This window comes from Orbicella franksi, chromosome 3, assembly GCF_964199315.1.
Source record: "Orbicella franksi chromosome 3, jaOrbFran1.1, whole genome shotgun sequence".
In the NCBI taxonomy this organism is placed as follows: Eukaryota; Metazoa; Cnidaria; class Anthozoa; order Scleractinia; family Merulinidae; genus Orbicella; species Orbicella franksi.
Genome location: NC_138147.1, coordinates 27,890,915 through 27,912,713, shown reverse-complemented (window position 1 = coordinate 27,912,713; position 21,799 = coordinate 27,890,915). Strand labels below are relative to the sequence as shown.

The 21,799-nt window shown below is 40.2% G+C and overlaps 3 protein-coding genes across 3 annotated transcripts; 1 reads left to right on the top strand and 2 right to left on the bottom strand.

Annotated features, from left to right (window-relative positions):
* The first annotated feature begins 1,908 nt into the window (after window positions 1-1,908).
* Window positions 1,909-12,061, top strand: LOC145482490 (adenosine receptor A3-like). The gene is made up of 2 exons (XM_081461091.1): window positions 1,909-3,346; window positions 11,150-12,061. Exons 1-2 carry the CDS (start codon window positions 2,403-2,405, stop codon window positions 11,550-11,552), a joined length of 1,347 nt encoding a protein of 448 aa, XP_081317217.1. The 5' UTR covers window positions 1,909-2,402; the 3' UTR covers window positions 11,553-12,061.
* Window positions 12,062-18,621: 6,560 nt separating this feature from the next.
* LOC145482489 (uncharacterized) lies at window positions 18,622-19,880 on the bottom strand. Its single transcript, XM_081461090.1, has 3 exons — window positions 19,740-19,880; window positions 19,364-19,643; window positions 18,622-18,888 (listed from the first exon to the last, which is right to left on the bottom strand). Exons 2-3 carry the CDS (start codon window positions 19,487-19,489, stop codon window positions 18,622-18,624), a joined length of 393 nt encoding a protein of 130 aa, XP_081317216.1. The 5' UTR covers window positions 19,490-19,643; window positions 19,740-19,880.
* A 24-nt stretch (window positions 19,881-19,904) lies between these two features.
* On the bottom strand, window positions 19,905-21,190 carry LOC145483166 (uncharacterized). The gene is made up of 2 exons (XM_081461758.1): window positions 20,453-21,190; window positions 19,905-20,229 (listed from the first exon to the last, which is right to left on the bottom strand). Exons 1-2 carry the CDS (start codon window positions 21,146-21,148, stop codon window positions 20,065-20,067), a joined length of 861 nt encoding a protein of 286 aa, XP_081317884.1. The 5' UTR covers window positions 21,149-21,190; the 3' UTR covers window positions 19,905-20,064.
* Window positions 21,191-21,799: the final 609 nt, after the last annotated feature.

The window sequence follows — 21,799 nt, the reverse complement described above, 5'->3', positions numbered from 1 at the left end:
CTCACTATGTGATATCCTTAGCGCAGATGGCAAGAGGATATTTAAAGGCTGACAATTAATTTTACTTTTGTGCGAGACACGCCGACTTTTCCCCAGCATTCACTAGCTTTTTTGGGGAGATTGACAATCTGATCATTTTGAGGGAAGTTTACTTGAGGGAAAAGGCAAGTCCACCTCACCAAACAAGCCAAACTAGTTTAACACGCTGCATGCGCACTTTAACGTTTTGATAGATGTTGTCAGTAAACATGAGCACATGGCGCCAATTTGCTTGAAAACTAGGAGAGCCCCTTTAACTGTCTCTAAACTGACCAATAAAGGATATTTGTCACCAAAAAATAAGTTTGGCAAATTGCGAGCCAACTGCCGCCATCGCTATGATAAGCTACATGCAGTCGAAACTCCCGAAAGCGACAACCCAAAAGCCTAGGTGGTCGCTTACGGTAGGTGGTCGCTTACTAGGGCTTAGACCACACTGGGTCAAAATTTTTGTCTCATTAGCATAAGGTAACTAGAGAGATTTACCTCATGTTTTAAGTGTTTTATTCAAGTGATGTTACAACACCTTATTATCCAATTTCCGCTCTATTATCTGTCAAATGGTCGCCTACGAGAGGCTAGAAACAATAGAAAATTTCCAACTTTTAGCTGTGAAAGTGGTCGCGGTCGCTTAAGAGAGTTGATCGCTTACAAGAGGTTTCAAATATAGTGATTTGACTTGAAAACTCTTGGTAGTTTGGAAAACTGCTCGTCGAGGAGAGGTAGCCGCTTACGAGAGGCGGTCGCAACCAGGCATCGGCTGTATGAATTTAAGCATCGTTTTGCAGAGATCTTGCTGTTTAACGTTTCCCAATAAAACGGATAATTGTATTTTTGCTAAAGTTTTCAACATTTTGAGGAGTAGAACCAAAGCAAACCTATTTACAAAAACAAGTTTTGTCATTGGAGCTTACATCCATGAAGTCAAATAAAGATGACATTAGAAGCTTCTGGCACACGGGAAGCATGTTTCATTTAGACTCTCAGTGAATGTAGATTGAGATCTAAACAGATGTTGATTCTGTGTTTTCTTTGCATTTTATATACATTTGAATGAAGAGTTTTTAAAGGAAAATTGTTTATCAGCCAATGTGACAGCAAAGGAAGGACGTCAGTCATTTCATTTTAAATGACAAAGAAACAGTAAAGCTGGAAACATTTTGTCTTCGATAACATAAACAGCAGCTTGTACTCAGTGCTTTAAAGTGTTGGCGAATTCAAAGGAACTTGTGCAAAGTTTTCATTTTCTGAGCTGAGACAACGTAATGATTAATTTTAAGACGATTTTGTCTGGAGTCAGCTGTTGCATGTTCACTCCTTTTACATTAAATTTTGTAAGTGTGTTTGAGAAAAAAAAGGTGATGTCTCTTCCAGTCCCGTCTCTGTTAATCACTTAAACATTATATTAAATGTCGCTCAAACTGAAAATTACGTCTTTTAGTAAATGATAGTCTCCTAGGCATAGCTGGCAACAGATCAACATGGTCATTTATAGGGACATTTCTGGATTACCTTTGGAGATACTACATTTTTTTTCGTTTGATATTCGATTCATCGAAAAAGGGAACGTTTCTGTGAAGATTTTGGGGGACAATTAAATTTATCAATGGAAAACAGGAGAAAAAATTAGAGTTATCAAGGCGTTATGACATGCAACCCAGCCCCGTTCAAGTTCCCATGAACTCTGCCTCCTTCCTTTGCTCCATCTTCTTTGCTCCGTCTTTTTCTTTCGCTCAAAAGTACTCCGCTGCGCGCCGTACTTTCAACTTCTCTTCTCGGTGTTTGGAAATGTGGTCAAACACGGTCTTTCGTGTTTGATATACTGACATGAAAATGAGTTCCGCCTAAGGGTTTTTTTTTTTCATGCAAACAAACTCATTTTCATATGAAAGATTATGCAGGAGGACTAGTTTTGAAACAGAGGCTCAAAGTATTCGGAAATGGACTATCTGTTAGATTCACGACTAAGGAAGAAATTAATTCAGGATAACCGGTAGCGTTTGCAGAATTTGCGAAATATTTCTTGCAGTTGAAATATAACGTTTGAAACTAATATTTAAACTAGACATTTCTTTATTATCACATGAAATAAAATGCGGATAGTTTAACCCCGGGAAACAACAACCAGTGACTCTTTGGGCTTAACCCAGCTGCTCACCTATGGCTAGTTAATCTTTTTTTTCCAAAAACTGTCAATCATTCTTGTACCGACATATTCCAGCAAACTTGAAATTAGGCGTTACAAAAAGCGTCTTGATCAGTAGTTCGTCAGATGTTAAGAAGCTGCTTTGTAACTTTAGACAGTGATAGCTGATCGATTCCAGTTTGCAGATAAACTACAAATAGCTATCTTGCAGATCAACATGGCAACTGAAAACTTCACCGGAGATGGACAGCAGAAAATATTTGAACAACTATTATGTTCCGCAGGATTAACTGATAAACTAAGCGGCCAGTTGACATTTATTTCAGTTTTAAACTCTTTTATGTCCGTTACTGCATTTCTTGGAAATGCTTTGATCCTGATGGCTCTTCACAAGGAGTCTTCACTTCATCCGCCCTCCAAACTCTTGCTTCGAAACCTTGCAACAACTGATCTCTGTGTTGGTCTAATTGCAGAACCTCTTTATGTTAGCAGCCGGATTTCTGCATTGAATGAAAACTGGAGTATGTGTCGCTACATATCGATGGCAGGCTTCATAACAGGCAATATTTTGTGTGGGGTGTCACTGTTTACTCTAGCTGCAATAAGCGTGGACAGACTTCTCGCCCTGTTGTTGGGACTGAGATACAGACAAGTTGTAACATTAAACCGAGTCTATGTGGTCGTTATTACCTTTTGGTTTGTGTCCACGGTTTATTCAGCAATGTACATTTGGACTCCCCTTATAACCTTTTGGTATGGCACCATAGGTGTACCACTGAGTCTTATAACCTCGATTTTCTCTTATACAAAGATTTTTTGCAGCCTTCGTAACCATCAAAATCAAATTCAAGACCATGTTCAACAACCGAACCAAACAAATCAATTAAACATAGCACGATACAAAAAGGCAGTGTCCACTGCAATATGGCTGCAACTGACGCTGGTCGCTTGTTATCTACCCCTTGGTGTAGTGACAGTTTTGAAGACTAGTGGTGGAAGATCTTTATCTCTCTATAACGCTTGGTGTTATGCAGTCACTCTAAGTTACTTAAACTCTTCATTAAACCCAATTCTATACTGTTGGAAGATAGAAGAAGTCAGACAAGCAGTAAAGAACACAACTAGACAAGTGCTTTGCAATTGTTTTTCCACTTATATGTTGTAGACTTATACGATAAAAAGATAACAAAGTTCATGAGGTTTAAAGATGAAGATTTGTGAAATTGTCGAAAAGATCGCCTAAAATCACACGGTGTTACATGATTCTGTAGCAGTAGCGTAGTCGTTAGGGAAATGTTTCAGCATTGTTTTAAATAAAGTTTGGTTTCTGTAAATCCTGTAAATTTACAATTGCAAATAAAGAGATGAAAAAAATTTCTTCTCCTCGTGGACTACGCAAAATGTTGACAGCAGTCGCCACGAGTTTAGCCCCATTCTAGTTTTTCCATGATTTTCCTTCAGCCTTTCTTCCAAACTCGACGGATTTACACAAAATGATGATTTGTTATAGGTTCTTAGGTGAAATCTGCTCACGAGCCAAGTGGCCCATCAGCCAACCGACGCTTATCTCCGGTTTGTCTAGCATGAAGCGACCAGGACTGAGTATTTCTACTTAAGATACATTTTGCTCGTTCTAAAGGTTATTACCTAAAAGCGAAGGAAAGCAATGTATTTTTCCCTCGTTTTAAAGCATGGTACCCAAGAGGAGGGGAAAGCAATGTATATTTCCCTTGTTTTAAAGCGTGTTCCCTCATTGGAACAAAAAGCAACATATTTTTCCCCAGTAATGACTAGCTCTGTACGTAGAGAGATTAATGAGGGATGCTAACTTAAATGAAGAGACAAGACAACCTGGCAAGGCAAGCCAAAGCAGTCAGCATGCTGCAAACACATTTTTAATTTTTGATATAATTTATACCATAAACATTCGCATAGGGGGCCCAATTTGGTTGAAAATTATGGGATCATCTCAGAGATAAGTGTATGGAAGCAATTCACATCTGATCTATGGACAAATATTAGGAGTGAGCCTTTATCTCTGATTAAAAGTGATCAATAAAGACGATTTTCCAGAAAAATTAAGTTTGGCAAATTGCAGGCCAACTGTCGCCATCGCCATGACAAACTACAAAATTTCATCATATTTCATAAGACTGCTGCTCAACTTTTCCCTGGGAAAAACGGTTAATTTTATTTTTAGTCTTTTTTTTTTCCACATTTAAAGACCGAACAATAGCAAATTTACAAAGCCAAATTTTGTCATTGGAGCCTACATCCATGAAGTTGAATAAAGATGACATTAGAAGCTTCTGGCACACAGGAAGCACGTTTCATTTGGATTGTCAGTGAATGTAAATTGAGTTCAAAACAGATGGTTAATTCTTTGTTTTCTCTGCATCATTCATTTGCATGCAGAGTTTTTAGCGGAGCTCCGGCGGCCCGAAGGGCCGCCAAGCGGAGCCCCATACTCATATAGGAAAAGAAAAAAAAACCCATGAGTTGATTTTCTCATGGTTAGCGATATTGCTCGTGGGCGCGTACGTACGACAGCGACGACGACGACGACGACGACGACGACGACGACGACGACGACGACGACGACGTCGACGACGACGTCGACGGAGTCGCGCAACATGGCGGTCATACTCCAAATAATAGGTTGACAGAGACATGGAGCCTCGGTTTACCGTGTACTTCTTTGATATTGGACATCCATGTTACGATCAATTGACACCTGCCAAAACAAGGTATCCGCTGACCAGAATCACGTGACCATATCGCGGGCTCAAGTTTATAGCTCATCGAGGCCGCGTGTTTTTTAGAAGTTGAGCGCTAACCAAGTGCTGGTTTTCGATTGTATCGCGGGCTCATCTCAGGTTAACTTGCTGAAAACAGGGCAGGATTGTTCGGAAGCCGGTTAACGCTAACCCAGGATTAAAAGTTAACCGAATTATAACTTTTTCTTCTATACAAATGTTTTTTGCTGCTTTGTTTTGTGTATATAGTGATCATTAAAACCCAAAACAGAAGGCCAAACAATATACAGAAAACCTCGATGCAGTTACAAAACTCAAATCAAAATTCTACCTTTTCCTGGGTTATTTGGCTCTGAATAACCCGGCCCAGGAGCTACGCTTTTAGGCTGGCCTAAATCTATATATTAAAGAGAATTTTTTTATCAGCCAGAGTGACTAAAAAGGAGAGAAGTCAGTCGTTTAATTCTAAATGACAAAGAAACAGTAAAGCTGGAAAGGTTTTGTCTTCGATAACATGAACAGCAGCCACAGTGCTTTGGACGTGTTGGCGGAATCAACGAAATTGGTGCAAAATAAAATGTTCAAATGTTGTTGTTTATAGTGGTCAGTGCGCTTAGCTACACCTAGCTAGTTCACAGGCATGCCACTTAAATGGAAAGAATCAAATATATAAACCAAACATAATAGAATTAAAAATCCCAACTGGCGGGAGGCAGACCAGTTCGCTATTTACAAGCATGACCAAGGAGTTAAATTAGGGTCTACCGTCTCACAACTCCAGCTAAGTGGTCAGAGCGGGACTTGAACTCGAAACCCTCGGATTTCGAGTACGGCGCCCCACCCACTCGGCTACGCTGCCTCCAGAGTTTTCATTTTCTAAGGAAACGCTCGTAATGATTAATTTTAAAGCGTTTTTGTCTAGAGCCGTAAAGCTGTTACATGTTCACCTTTTATGTTAATTTTGCTAATGTTTTTCCGAAGAAGTGTCTCCAGGCTAGTTCCGTCATTGTGAATCACATAAATATGATATTAAATGTCTCTCAAAGGTTCATTTTTATGCAAACAAAAGGAAGAAATTAATTCAGGATAACCGGTAGAATTTGCAGAATTTGCAAAATATTTCCTGAAGTTAAAATATAACGTTTAAGAGTGCCTGCCTGTAAAAATCAGACAAATTCTTCATTTCGCGGCAAGGGTCGAAAATTCGATTTCGCTAATATTCTTATGGTAGATAGGCTAGGGCATGACAAAAACTACTGGATAGTTTTTTTGGCAAAATATCCTTTTATTTCAAAGAAATATGCAAATTACCAAATTCCGTTAAAATCGTCATTTGACGCACCATTTTATTAAGCAAGTTTGAGAGCCTCGCATGCAAAACCACATCATTCTTCCGTCTTTAAAACACTCAAATATTTTTGTGCAATGTTTAAATGCGTACTGGGTTGATTTTAGGGAATGCTGCGTTGTCTTTTTGGGTGCAAAATAATTAAATTTCGAAGACATGTATTTCATTCACTTAAAAGTACTTCGTGAATATAATTAATTTTCACTATGTGCGAAACCTTCAAATGGATCAAGCTTCTGGTGGTTGAATCGCAGAAGGATGGTCTACAGATTCCTGTAAAAATTTCTTTGGGCAAATGATTGTGAGCGACGCGAGAGCTTTTCAAAGTACGTCAAAAATGCAAATATTTGACCATCCGTCGTCAAATTTCAATTTCCGGGTTAGACGTATATTTTAGCATGTGCCACACGACTTGACCTATGATAAGTTGAAATAGACACAGAGCTAATAATTTCGAAATGTTCTAACCTTATTTGTTGTAAAAGGCAGGTCCAAAGCCGATTTGACGTGTTTCTAGTCGATCTCTCACCATTCGTCGCACATAAAGTAGAAGTTCCCTTTTGTTTACACAAGGTTAACGTCCGATGTACATCGCCTACTGTCAACCTATTTTTGGTCGAATACTATGAATCTGTGACCATCTTTCTGCGCTTATGAACATCACTGCATCTAAGTCTAAAACGGCTGAGTCATTTGTAGATAGTTGCTTGCTTTACGCTTCGCCAAAATATTGCGTTTGATCGATTGCTGACCATTGCTGATAAGCGTGTCGGCGCAGCACAATCTTACAGCCGTTATTTGTTCGTCACGCAATGCTGTCACGGCACATGCTGCACATTTTGATCTATTTTGTATAGAGCACTCTCGGGATGACTGAAACAATTTAATCATTGTTCATCTGTTTGTTCATATATATATAATAATATGTGTATATTTATATAATCGCGTTCTATAGTGTACGTGGCGTCGGTCCAAATCACGTTTGTTATACGTTCTGACGTTTCAGACAACAGCTGATAAAGCTAGTGCCTGTACTCACTAGAATTTTAAGAAAATCGCCATAAGCAAATTATAGATCAATGAAGCAAGAACTAGCTGAAATAAAAATAAGAAATCACAACGTGTCTAATTCGTGAGAAAAACAGACTAAATTTAATTAGTAATTACGTGAGTAAATAGCCCTGGCCATGCCATTTTATTTGGCGTATTTTGTTTGCTTAGTGGCGAGGCATTGGTATGTTGTTGTCAATACAGTCCAAAATTATCGTCAGTAAAATATTATAAATAAAACACCTATTGACCGGTTACCTCCGCGGCCACCATTTGGTCATTCCGATAAGGGTTTCATTATTGTCTTTACCCCTATTAAGCGGCCACCCAAAATTTAAGAACTTTGTTTTGGAAAGGGCGATGGCAGATAAGAGTCTGAAATTGAAGGTGCATGACGAGTGATAATTCAAACACACGTCTATCATGATTGTCTTGAATGTTCACAAAGAAATTTATAGCCTGACAGTGAAAAATTAAATATTCAAGGTACACCAATCTCTATTTAAGCGGCTAGCCCCATTAAGCGGTCACCACCCATTTCCCCGAGGGTAGCCCACTGTATTACATGTAAACCAAAAATAATTGCGTAGCGCGAAAAGACCTAGGTATGAGTTTAGCGTTACAGTATTACGCACGCATGTAGGTAGTGGTGGTCGAGTAAAAGATAACAACAGGGGCAATGGTAAGCTATTCATTCTTTTCATTTCTTAATTCAATCTCTTCCCTACTCAACACGATTGTGTGCTCCCAGTGATTCCAAGCCTTACAGAGCCTTACGTATTAGGATAGAAATTGTCCTAACCCTACCCCCTAAAATGGGATGACAGCATTGCGTGACGAACAAAGAACCGCTGCAAGCAAGGGAAAAATTAACGCCCGGGCGGAGTGTGGGGGTATTCAGCGGACACACGTTTATGTAAAAATACGTTGTGTAAGTGATCCCGTAAAATTAAAGGACATTTCCCATGCACATACGTAATAAGACATACTTTTCCCGCGTAAAATGTAAATATGGTGGACAAAGTGGACGAGGAATATTTCCGTCTGCATTTGCATGATTATAGAAAGGAAAATGGCTTTGTCTTTGTTTTTTTTCGAGGGTGATCTTAAAGAATTTCTCGAAGAATATATGTCATCGAATTCGAGCTGCTTTGTTCTGTCAGATCGCCATAGTAAGGAATCTTACTTGCAGGAAGAATGCGAGTTTAATTCAAGCAAGATTTGCCAAGATGATGACGGAGAAGACTGGGTGGGCTGCGACGGGTGCGCCCAATATTTCCATGCGAACTGCCTGGGTGTCAGTTATTCCAAATCCTCTTACAGCCATTCTTCTTTGCCCTCATTGAGAACCATTTTTATAGTTGATTGCATTATAAACTAGCCCCAGATTATTTGTCTTAAACAAGATTTTTGTTTTGAAACGAGTCTTAATTCCATTTGTAAATTCTTGAGCCTCTTATCAGTTGTTTTGAACACGGCATAACATTATATCGATTCCATGTCAGTGAACCTAAAAGTGAAACTAAGAAAATACTCTTCTTTTTTTCTTTGCCGTTAACTTAATTAAACCTTAGTCAGCTGCCACAGTGATGGAACAACGTACTTCAGCATGCCTCGGAAAAAGGCCACGTTTGTACGCTTTAATTCGGAATGCTACCATTCGATTGTAATGAATTTTGCCGGACGATCCGCGCGCAATGGCGTAATTGTAACTTATGTACAGAAGAGGGGAAAAAGAATTGAGTATTATAAATTGGCAAACAGTGGTAAAAATGATACCAGGTGTGCAACATTGAGCGAATGCACACTTTTGAAAGTTTTAAGCGTTATTCGATGACAACTGATGACACCTAAATAAAGTAATTAACTTTAAAAATCCGTGTAAATGGTACTTAAATATTCCGTGACGCTTACACAACCTATTTATTATTTAAAAGCATGCCCGCTGAATACCCCACACTCTGCCCGGGCGTTAATTTTTCCCTGCAAGCAAGGATTCAAGCCATCAAACCATGATGATCAAACGTAGTCTTTTGGTGTAGTGCAAAGCAAGCAACTGTCTACAAATGACTCAGCCGTTTTAGAATTAGATGCAGTGGTGATCATATGTGTCGAAAGAGGGTCACAGATTCATGGTATTCGACCGTTAAATAAGTTGACAGTTGGCGATGTACATCGGACGTTATGTAAACAAAAGCAAACTTCTGCTTTATGTGCGACGAATGGTGAGAGAAACACGTCAAATCGGTTTTGCACCTGCCTTTTACAGCAAATGAGGTTAGAACATTTCGAAATTATCAGCTCTGTGTCTATTTCAATTTAACATAGGTCAAATCATGTGACGCATGCTAAAATATAGGTCTAACCCGTAAATTGAAATTTGACGACGGATGGTCAAATATTTGCATTTTTGACGTACTTTGAAAAGCTCTCGCGTCGCTCACAATCATTTGCCCAAAGAAATTTTTACAGGAATCTGTAGACCATCCTTCTGCGATTTAACCACCAGAAGCTTGATCCATTTGAAGGTTTCGCACATAGTGAAAATTAATTATATTCACGAAGTACTTTTAAGTGAATGAAATACATGTCTTCGAAATTTAATTATTTTGCACCCAAAAAGACAACGTAACATTCCCTAAAATCAATCCAGTACACATTCAAACATTGCACAAAAATATTTGAGTGTTTTAAAGACGGAAGAATGATGTGGTTTTGCATGTAAGTCTCTCAAACTTGTGTAATAAAATGGTGCGTTAAATGACGATTTTAACGGAATTTGGTAATTTGCATATTTCTTTGAAATAAAAGGATATTTTGCCAAAAAAACTATCCAGTAGTTTTTGTCATGCCCTAGCCTATCTACCATGAAAATATGAGCGAAATCGAATTTTTGACCCTTGCCGAGTTATTTTCCATTTTTATGGACAGGGACTCTTAAAACTAACAGATAACGTGCAAATTTTTGCGGATAGTTTAACCCCATAGTATCATTTTTGCAAAAAAAAAAAAAAAAAAAAAAAACGGAAACAACAACCGGTGACTTTTTGGGCTCAACCCAGCTGCTCAGCTCTGGCTGGTTAATTTGTCTTTCCAAAAACTGTCATTCATTTATGTACTGACATGTTTCAGCAAACTTGAAATCAGGCGTTATAAAAAGCGTCTTGATCAGTAGTTCGTCAGATGTTAAGAAGCTGCTTTGTAACTTTAGACAGTCATAGCTGATCGATTCCAGTTTGCAGTTAAGCTACAAATAGCTATCTTGGAGATCAACATGGCAACTGAAAACTTTACTGGAGATGGACAGCAGAAAACTTTTGAACAATTATTATGTTCCGCAGGATTAATTGATAAACTAAGCGGCCAGTTGACATTTATTTCAGTTTTTAACTCTTTTCTGTCCGTTACTGCATTTCTTGGGAATGCTCCGATTCTAATTGCTCTTCACAAGGAGTCTTCGCTCCATACGCCGTCCAAACTCTTGCTTCGTTGCCTTGCAACAACTGATGTCTGTGTTGGTCTTATTTCAGGTCCTCTTTATGTTATATGGTTGATATCTGCATTGAATGAACATTGGAATATGTGCCGTTACATATCAGTGGCAGTAGCTATAACAAGCAATATTTTGTGTGGTGTGTAACTGGCGACTCTAAGTGCAATAAGCGTGGACAGACTTCTCGCCCTGTTGTTGGGACTGAGATACAGACAAGTTGTAACATTAAACCGGGTCTATGTGGTCGTTATTACCTTCTGGTTTGTGTTCACTGTTTTTTCAGCAATGTACGTTTGGAATCCCCTTATAACCTTTTAATATGGCACCATAGGTATACCACTGGGTCTCATTATCTCGATGTTCTCTTATACAAAGATTTTCCTCACCCTTCTTCATCACCACAATCAAGTTAAAGACCTTGTTCAACAGCCGAACCAACTGAGTCAACTGAACATAGCGCGATACAAAAAGGCAGTGTCCACTGCAATATGGCTGCAATTGACGGTGGCCGCTTGTTATCTACCCCTTGGTGTAGTGACGGCTTTGGCGATCAGTGGTGGACGATCTTTATTTCTTTATAACGCTTGGTATTATACAGTCACTCTGGCTTACTTTAACTCTTCGTTAAACCCAATTCTTTACTGTTGGAAGATAGGAGAAGTCAGACAAGCAGTAAAGAACACAATCAGACAGGTGCTTTGCTATTGTTTTTCGACTTAGATGTTGGAGATCTGTACGATGAAAAGATAACAAAGTTCATGAAGTTTAAAGATAAAGATTTTTGAAGCTGTCGCAAAGATCGCGTGAAATTACATGGTGTTACATGCTTCTGTAGCAGTAGAGTAGTCGTTAGGGAAATTTCTCAGCGTTGTTTTAAATAAAGCCTGGTCTCAAGAAAATCCTGTAAATTTACAATTGTAAATAAAGAGATAAAAAAAGCAGCCTCTCTTCCCAACTCGACGGATGTTCACAAAAAGATGATTTGTTATAGTTGTTTAAGTGAAATCTGCACGCGAGCCAAGTGGCCCATCAGCCCACCAACGCTTATCTCCGGTCTCTGTAGTATGAGGCGATCAGGACTGAGTATTTCTACTCAATATACATTTTGCTCGTTCTAAAGAGTGTTACCTAAGAGGGAAGGAAAGCAATATATATTTCCCTCGTTTTAAAGCATGTTACCCAAGAGGAGGGGAAAGCAATGTATATTTCCCTTGTTTTAAAGCATGTTACCCAAGAGGAGGGGAAAGCAATGTATATTTCCCTTGTTTTAAAGCATGTTACCCAAGAGGAGGGGAAAGCAATGTATATTTCCCTCGTTTTAAAGCATGTTACCCAAGAGGAGGGGAAAGCAATGTATATTTCCCTCGTATATTAAAGGGTGTAGCCGAGAGGAAGGGAACGCAAGGTATATTTTCCTCGCTTCCGCGTAGAATTTTTGTAACACACCGACTTTTCCCGAGCATTGACTAGCTCTCAACGTAGGGAGATTAATGAGGGATGCTGACTTAAATGAAGAGACAAGACAACCTGGCCAGGCAAGCCAAAGCAGTCAACATGCTGCAAACATATTTTTAATTTTTGATTTAATTCATGCCGTAAACATGAGCATAGGGGGCCAATTTGCTTGAAAATGATGGGATCATCTCAGAGTAAGTGTATGGAAGCAATTCACATCTGATCTATGGACAAATATTAGTAGTGAACCTTTATTTAGCTATCTCTAATTAAAAGTGATAAATAAAGAAGATTTTCCAAAAAAGTTAAATTTGGCAAATTGCTGGTTAACTGTCGCCATCGCTACGACAAACTAGAAAATTACATCATATTTCATGAGAAAAAACGCTTGCTTTCTCTACAAACAGTAGCTTATTTGCAAGCGTTTCCATTGGTTCGAAATTAATTATCAAAAATAGATTGCATACTTGGATACTTAAGTAGCTTTCAAAGTTTTAAAGATTACACTTCTTCAGCAAACCTTTCGCTAAGCTTGAAGGAGATGAAGAGCTAGCGAGAGACCATGATCTGCACCTCATTTTCTCTTGGAGATAGACAGCCTGAGTCATAGACAGCCTGAGGGGGGAAAGATGGAGCGAGAAGGTTTTCAGTGAAGCGCAAACATGTCAGAGGGCTTACACTGTTCATAGCCCTCTGACTAGTTTCTTATATTTTGATTCGATTCTTTGTTTGACTCGCTTCGCTCGCCTCCACGCCCCCACGCCTGCTTGTTTCACGCGCGCTTCGCTCGCTTTTTCTTTCGCGCACGTTGAAAATTAATAGAGAGGCTGCGGAGAGTCCAAGAGGGCTCGGTGCAAGGCTTGCCATGGCTTCCTTGTTGTGGTCATTTTTGAGCAAGACACCACGCACAAGGTACCTCTGTCAATACAGTCATGGGTTCTTCAAACTGATTTGGTCTGGAATTCCTCGCTTTCTTTCATGTATTTCAGGGAACTTTTGGGGGCTTTAAGGGAGCTTCCGAAGATCGAGGGTCGTTGATGTAATGTGCTACGTATTTCTCCTTATTTTGGGCCCGGTAAATTCCAGCAAGTTAAAGTGATTATAGCTTTATTTCGAGTGTTTCGTTTCGTTTGTTACTCCTGAGGACAATTTTGCAAAGATTCAAATACAGTGAAGCCCTCTCTAAGGACACCTGTTAGTACAGTGTTAACGAAAAGCGTTGTTTCATAATCTTGGGCGTTGGAAAAGAACTGTTTTCCGACGAACAGCTGACTGTCTTTTGGGGTTAGGGTTGAGGTTAGTTCTGATTCTTGGCGTTTTCGAAGTGTCTGCGAAGAGGATTTAGATAAAGTTTTAAGCTACTAGTAGATTTCTACTAAAACAATTAGATCGGTTATTCGCTCTCGATTTCGATGTGTGATAGTTGACTTGAGCTGCGCTCTCGTCAACTTTCACGCGATAGAAATCTCGAGCTCATAATCTAATTGTTTAGTAGAAAACGCTCGTGAAATTCGTGAGAAAACGTTAAAGCTATTTATCGTTTTATCAAACTAAACTCGTGTTTCAAATCTATAGGAACAGGGAAAATGTTTTCTATTTATAAAGGTCTGTCAACGCTCGCTAACAAAGTAAAACAGTGAAGGCAACCATTAAAAAAATACAGGAGCCGTTAGCTATTTTCACCAAGAGATAAACTCTTGTTTTCGCTTAAAAATGCTGTTTTCAGAGATTTCTTAGAAATTTTACGCTTGTTTAGCGAGAATATCAGACTCCGTTTCACATTATTGACATGGTATCTTTCAGGGTGTGGTCGAGCTGAGCTTAGTAATCAATTTCCCATCCATCAAACGTGATAGCAGCCTACGAATACAGTCGCCTCGGTCGGTTTGGCGTTTCGGGAGCGTTAATAGGCTATTGATTTCTCAGGTAAACGTGATACCTATTTGCCACAGGAATGCAAAACTCGATAAAACACTGTCCTAAAGTTTTAGCGTGCTTGACGCGAGAGGAAATGAGCTAAATGTTGCCAAACTATTCTTTCGTCTAGTGAAGTGCCCGTGCTCTAATTTGGGAAGGAATTTCTATTTTGATGAATCCTAAAAAAGTCTAACAACTGTTAGGTCGGTCGAAACGTACTCGGAAGTCTGCCTTTCGATTCGCAGTTGCAATACTGTTTCAATTTCATACAATTTTTGCTAGTTTCAATTCAAGCAGTTACGGCACTGTACACAGTTATCTCGACCAGTTCCTAAATATAATGAGCATACTACGATCTCCCACATCACAATGATTCTGGGAAATAATTGGGTTAAGAATTCCTTTCACTGTCAAATTTGGTTCGGCCAGGGTTCGGCCTACAGCCACAGGGAGAAAAAGGATTCACTAAATGGCGAGACATTCAATGCGAATAGTTTTTTGAGGATGCGTCAGTCAGTCATCTGATAGAGATGTGTTCTTTGTATCCAATGATGTCTCTTTTGGGAACTGAGAGACAAAAGAAGCTTAACAAATTTGCAATTTTGTCCTGAAAGCCTTATAACCACGTTAGAATATTGATATATCGAACACGGTCTATTGGAGGCAAAGCATAGATGCACCGTTGAAAAGCATTGTCAAGAAAATAATAACTAAAATGATCCATCGTAGGACGGGGACCCAATAATTTGCAATGCATAAAGCACCCTGCGTTTGGAGCCACCAAGAGTCTACCAAGGAACCGGAAAGGGGGGAACCGGAAGTAAAAGGTACGGAAAGTTGCAAGTTAAGATCCAGTCCTCACTATGTGATATCCTTAGCGCAGATGGCAAGAGGATATTTAAAGGCTGACAATTAATTTTACTTTTATGCGAGACACGCCGACTTTTCCCCAACATTCACTAGCTTTTTTGGGGGAGATTGACAATCTGATCATTTTGATAGAAGTTTACTTGAGGGAAGAGGGAAGTCCACCTCACCAAACAAGCCAAACTAGTTTAACACGCTGCATGCGCACTTTAACGTTTTGATAGATGTTGTCAGTAAACATGAGCACATGGCGCCAATTTGCTTGAAAATTAGGAGAGCCCCTTTATCTATCTCTAAACTGAGCAATAAAGGAGATTTTTCACCAAAAAATAAGTTTGGCAAATTGCGAGGCAACTGCCGCCATCGCTATGATAAGCTACATGCAGTCGAAACTCCCGAAAGCGACAACCCAAAAGCCTAGGTGGTCGCTTACGAGAGGTGGTTGCTTACGAGGGCTTAGACCACACTGGGTCAAAATTTTTGTCTCATTAGCATAAGATAACTACAGAGACTTACCTCATGTTTGAAATGTTTTATTCAAGTGATGTTACAACACCTTATTATACAATTTCCGCTCTATTATCTGTCAAATGGTCGCCTACGAGAGGCTAGAAACAATAGAAAATTTCCAACTTTTAGCTGTGAAAGTGGTCGCGGTCGCTTACCAGAGGTTTCAAATATAGCGATTTGACTTGAAAACTCTTGGTAGTTTGGAAAACTGCTCGTCGAGGAGAGGTAGTCGCTTACGAGAGGCGGTCGCAACCAGGCATCGGCTGTATGAATTTAAGACTGAGTTTGCCAGAGGGCCAGGCAGGGGTGATGCATGCCATCTCTCCAAGTTGGATGAAACTTTGCCAGATTCAAGGGACTACCAAACAACTCTAAAAGACAAAGTGGGCCGGCTCTGCGATTTTTCCCTTGGGAGTTAAACCATCCCCCAGCCCCCCTGGTTTTTTGCCCCCAATCCCAAAAATTGCATTAAAATAAGCATCAAATTTAGAATCCGCTCCTGGTTACAGAATACAATGAATTTCATTGCCATTTCACACAAATAAAGATTGGACCTATCTTAGTTCACAGAACGAGTTTCAAGTGATTTGAAGTGACAGGTGCCAATCAAGAGTTGTCATTGCATACCTATGTCACGCAGGATTTAGCAATGAGGCAAATTAGCTAGAATTCTGACTCAAATATCGCTTAAGTCCAATTTTCTTTTTAAAAACTAATTTTACCAAGGTTAAGAGCCACTCTTGGCCTGATGAAATCACGAATAAAATTTTTGGCATGTGTTAGCTTTTGGTCAGAAAGGTTGTTCAATCAACGTGACAAACGACCAGTTTTAACAAAGAGAGAAGGAGAAATCTAAGGAAATTAGATATTATAGAATCAATTAATTAACGTTATTTCTACGTTAATGACATTAACAGTGTCTTCGAATATTATTTATGGCCATTCAAGGTAACTGGACGCAAAAGTCCTCGCAAAAATCTTTAAAATAACAGTGTATCACGAGCATGACACCTGAATTCTATTCGTATGATCGAAATATGGGAATGAACTGCCGTGATATTTAGATTCTAAAGCATTGAGGTGTTAGATGCGAGTTTAACTGAGCATATCTTGTTGTTTAGATTGCTCTCAAAACCCTGCTCAATCATCGCAGGTCAAGAACTTGACGTTGCAGTTTGTCAATGTCAACACTTACTTCACACTCGGCATACGAGCTCTATTCCATTCTGAGTTCAAAAAAACCGTGAATTTTTAGGCATGGAAGTTAATCTTGTTTAACGCCGTAGATAGAGTCCACCACGATTACATAAGCCCAGGAAGTTGGTCAGCGGTTTTATCAACTGGAGTAAGCGCAGACAATTTTTCATGTACCACAATACGTAAAGAGAGCACTCTGATTAACTCAACGTCTACCGTTTACCCTATTTTCCTACTCAGATACCTCCTCTGGTTGGAACATCTGCCGAAGTCGATGGAGCTCTCCAATGAACAAAATTATTATTTGCGTGCGGATCATACAAATTTCTCGTCTTGCACGTACGTGCATACTTTGGCTACCGCGAAACTGCATTATTTTTGAGCAATTATGAAAATACGTTTTCCTTCTGAACGTTTCTATTCTGATTTAGCAACAATAAAGATTGTACCTTATAGCAAAAACATTTTAAATAATCATGTCTGCGAGTAATAAGATGCTTGAAAAACTTTGCAATCGGCTGAGCCAAAAGAGGATTTAGCTGAGGTTCCCTTCGACCTGGGGCTCGCGCAAGCGCACATGGCCGCATACACGTTAGCAACGTCTTCGCTCTGCTCGAACATTTTAAATTTTTCTGGGCACTCGACCTAGAAACTAGAGTCGCTCTGGGCTATTCGTGACTGCTTAGCAAGCTCCCACGTACATGCATAACTGACGTTACATTCCCGTGAAATAAATAATTTGCTTTTTTTTTTTTACAAGACTGCCTAATCCTGATTCTCCTGGAAGGACGGTAAGAAGATAATATTACATATGTAATTAACTTATTCGTTGTATCATAATTCCAGCTGCCTTCGAATTCCAAGCCTGGTTGAGATCTCTTCTGCCTTTGCAACAAAGTCCTCCTCCTCATCCTGAGCAGGACTCGGATCAGCCTGGTCTATGGCTAGTCGGCCACTTCTGTACATTACAGACAATCTGCTGAAGTACCTAGCTATTTGGCCAGCAGCAAGCCACTCTTCTTTATTGAACATTTTCCTGCCATTACCATCACGCAGAGTTTTCACCTTGCTGCACACATCCACAGCACTTTGCTTTCTCCCTGTCTCCTCGCCTTCCAGGAATGTTCTTTTAGATATGTCTTCACCTTCTCGGAAAAGCGAGTTGCTCTTCGTGATGTTTTCAGCGCCCATCCTTTAGCAACTTCACATGCCGGATCAGCACAGGCCGTTTGGGAGCTTGATCCTGTTTCTTTGTGTACGTAGCTTCCAGACACCTCCTTGCACGTCTCGGCCCATTTTCTCTTGATGGTGTCATAAGCAGTTTCTCTCTCTAATCTCACAAGGTGTTTTCCAACATCCATGTGTTTCTGCAGATTTGCAAAAGACTGGTATGTCTTTGTGCATCCCTCCTCGGGGCAAGCGAAATAAACTCTCGTAGCCTCGACATTTGGCAGCTTTCCTTCAACAGATTGTGCGATGCTAGGCTGAGGCTGTCGGTGCTCACCTCTCAAAGTCGTGGACCTAAAAGCACCAGCCTCCTCTCGCGGTACACTGAAGGGATGCTCGACTCGTAGGTCTGTAGATCCTTGAGGTGTTCCAAATCTATTTACCTGTGCAGGGGTCAAACGTCTACCTGGGCCCACATCATAAGCCTTCCACACTCGCAGACCTCCAGACTCAAAACTAAAATTATTCAGAGACTGAATCCCAGACATTGTGTGCTTCGTCGTGGTCTGGCTTGACTCTTGAACCTTAACAACTGCTGCCTGGCACCCTTTAACCCCGCCATAGGAATCGATCGCAGCCTTCATATCACTAGCACTTTTAATGTCATGGACTTCATTTATGTAACGCCGTCACAGACGTCCTTTCCAGCCTGTGGATCGCTGAAATCATATCTGAGTATCGTAATGCCTGCGTGCTCTCCAAGGTTGGGAAGAGAGAGGATTAGATAAGCACAATGGTAACATCCTACATTATCGCTGCGCAAAAATGCCTCTTGAATGTTTGGGTTTGCTGCTTTCAGTGTCGTCAGTGTGTGTTCTATGATTGAAGCGACTGCGAACCAGTTTTGAACGCAATCCTCAAACAAATGGATGTAAGTTCGGGCCTGGAACAGAAAGACAACAACACAGTTAGCTTTAAAATAACTAGAAACAACAGTAATATGTGTACAGTACAGTTTGAAATACATCCCAGACCCTTTTGTTAATCCGGCTCTGACAGTTAGGATGTTTCCCTCCCTAGGGGACTACTCTGTTAGATTGACGGGGGTGCTCATCGTTCGTTTTCATGTGCCGTCGATCGGTACCGCTAAAGTGACAGGGTTAGAGTTATCGCGGCACCTTTTTAGGTAAAAGCGGAAAAATTCAGCACCTATTAGTTACTCAACTATTTGAAATTTTAAGTTTATGTGGGCACTTTTATTGCTTTAGAAATGTCGGTGTCAGCTAATGTGTTCTCATAGAATTGGTACCCTTTAGGGGTTGAAATGCATTTGGACCACGCCCATAAAACGGGATTAGGGCACCGTTTTTAAAGCGTCTTTTTGTTAAATGCATTTTCTAAATTATAGCAAATTATACCTCAATGTCATTACAATCGCTTCTTGTCACTGCAACTGTCACATGCCAATATTTGCCCTTTTTGCCAAACCAGTCACGCTGGGTTTCTCGAAAGCTGGCTGGCAAAAATTTCATCGCCCAATCCATTATTAGGAGAACCTGTCGTGTTGACAGATTATCAATGATGTCTCTCTTCGCAGAATCCTGGTGAGCCGCTCTAAGGATGTGAGCTTTCTATTCGTCAAGTTTAGGGAGAGCTGTGTCTACATCGTGTATGATTTCTTCTTTTAGATCACTACCACTTGACAACAAAACAACACAAAAAGCAAATCTTACCAAAGTGTACAATGCTAATAAAAACAGGAACGAAAATGACAACCAACCGACAAGTCCTTACCTATAGATAACAGTAGGAGACGATAACGACATTTGTAGATTCACATCAGCATTCCTGTAATTATCACATCTGTCACAGACTATATTGTGCTCATGGTCGCAGTGCCCTTGGTAATCGGGGTCATCGGTGCTCAGCGCATACACACTGCAGTGATCAGCGCAGGGATCAGCTCTAGACGCGTGAATTCTATAGTCTGTCTTAAGATAGGTTTTTGACGACTTTAGACGGGCACTTATGTCTCTGGCTGTTCGTTCGCACAAACCTGAAAAATGAGACAGACATACATGAGCGTGCTATAGTCCTGATTTACACTGCATTTATTTTTTCAAACATGTATATGGGCTCTAAGCATTTTTTTCAACAGTAGGACATACATACCCAACGTACAAAATTTATTAGTTGCCTCATCCAGAGTACTGAACGCTGTTACTCCATCAGTTTGTGTGCTGTCCAATCCAGCTAACGATTTCTTCTGGGAAGCAGCGCATATCTGGGGGAAAACAGTTGAGAAATAATTATTGATAAAAAACCAAATAGTTTGTTCACACAATTCGTCCAGTTAGTAGACTAATACGATCTTAGCGAGCCCCAAAACCTGTCCACGTAACCATTCCTTAAAAATGAATTAATTATATCGAATCCTTTTCTTAGGCACAGAATCAAAGACGTAAACATGTTCAGGAGGTGAAACTAGACATATTCGTTCTCGTTACCTTGAGGATGCTCAACAGTGTTAATCTTCCCATGGGTTCGAATCCAGACTCAGAGCAGTATGACTGGTACAAATGAGTAAGACGGGATGCCACAACTGTCCTCGTCACATTTGGAATTTCTATTGTCTCACCATCTGACAGTCTTAGGGTCTTCGTCCCGTAGGCTACGTCCTGGAGAAAGGAGGGGCTTGAAATAAAATCAAGAAAGTGCTCCACTTTAACTGGATCAAGGCTGCATCGCTGCAAAACGGGGGGTTCAATAATGTGGCCTGGGCTGATATGGAAAGCATGTTTTCTGGCCTCGTCTATCCTCCACTTGGTCAAACCTGGAATAAAGCTCAGTAACTCTGTCTTAGAGTAATCGGCCACAAAGACAGAGAGAATTTGCTGTCTGGTATACCAATTTGTCGCTTCACTGTATAGGGTGACAAGGCTGGAACGCAATGTTTTCGCAGGGAGGTTCACGTCCGAGTCGGTGGAATGGCTGTACGCCTCTAGCACTTGCTGCAGAAGCCATTTAGACTGCCTTGGGGCTATAGCATCTAGACTCGCCTCAACAACTTGCATTCCTTTTCGCTTGTAATAGCGTGTAGTGGATGATGAGACACCTTCCGCGTTTGTGTTGAGCTGAGATCGTACTGGGCTCACTCTACCATCAGCTTGTCTTAGAAAATTGTTGAGAGAATGAAACTTCATTTGTATCTGTGGCGTTGCCTGCTATTCCATCGATGTTTCTATGGCCGTTCAGGATTCTTGTAAGTCAGAGGAAAATACATGTGAGTCATCATCACTTAGCAGGACTTCACCTTTATGCAAGGGCAACCCCTTACAGGATTTGGTTTCTCGCTGAAATTAGAAAATAGCAATAGAGTGTTATTCAGACTACTAAATAAAGACTGTCTCAAGTACTTCTCCAACAAAGGGGAAAATGATTCTTCATGGAAAAGCTAATTAGCTTTGATTCTTCTTTAATGTTGGGAACCTCAGCGGAAACCTGATTGGTTTTCTGGGAAACCTTTCTGTAGACTTTGAATCTAAAAATAGCTACGAATCTTTCCTTATTTTGTAAATGACCACCTTACGTTTAAAAAGTCAGGAACACTAAACTTCCGTTGCAGAATATCTGTTTGTGTTGCATTCGACTACCTTTGAGAGGGTAAGGCTCGATTCTAGTCTTAACGAGATTGTGTGTATCTTCATGGCTACTAGAGGTTATATGCTTTAACTTTTCCTAACGATTACGGCGTTTAGTGTCCAGGCCCCAGCTTGCGTCCTCAAACTCACCAAATTGGGTAACGAGACTGATTAGGCTGCAGCTGTACACCAAGAACGGAATGTCAGTGTTCT

Excerpts from the sequence above, each read along its gene's own strand:
- LOC145483166 (XM_081461758.1), bottom strand. The coding sequence starts at position 21,148 with ATGAAGTTTCATTCTCTCAACAATTTTCTAAGACAAGCTGATGGTAGA. Across the intron at positions 20,230-20,452 it reads CACTGTTGAGCATCCTCAAG|ATATGCGCTGCTTCCCAGAA; the intron begins GTAACGAGAACG and ends GTTTTCCCCCAG.
- LOC145482490 (XM_081461091.1), top strand. The coding sequence starts at position 2,403 with ATGGCAACTGAAAACTTCACCGGAGATGGACAGCAGAAAATATTTGAA. Across the intron at positions 3,347-11,149 it reads TGTTTTTCCACTTATATGTT|ATATGGCACCATAGGTATAC; the intron begins GTAGACTTATAC and ends TATAACCTTTTA.
- LOC145482489 (XM_081461090.1), bottom strand. The coding sequence starts at position 19,489 with ATGGATTGGGCGATGAAATTTTTGCCAGCCAGCTTTCGAGAAACCCAG. Across the intron at positions 18,889-19,363 it reads GCGATTGTAATGACATTGAG|GCCCGAACTTACATCCATTT; the intron begins GTATAATTTGCT and ends TTTCTGTTCCAG.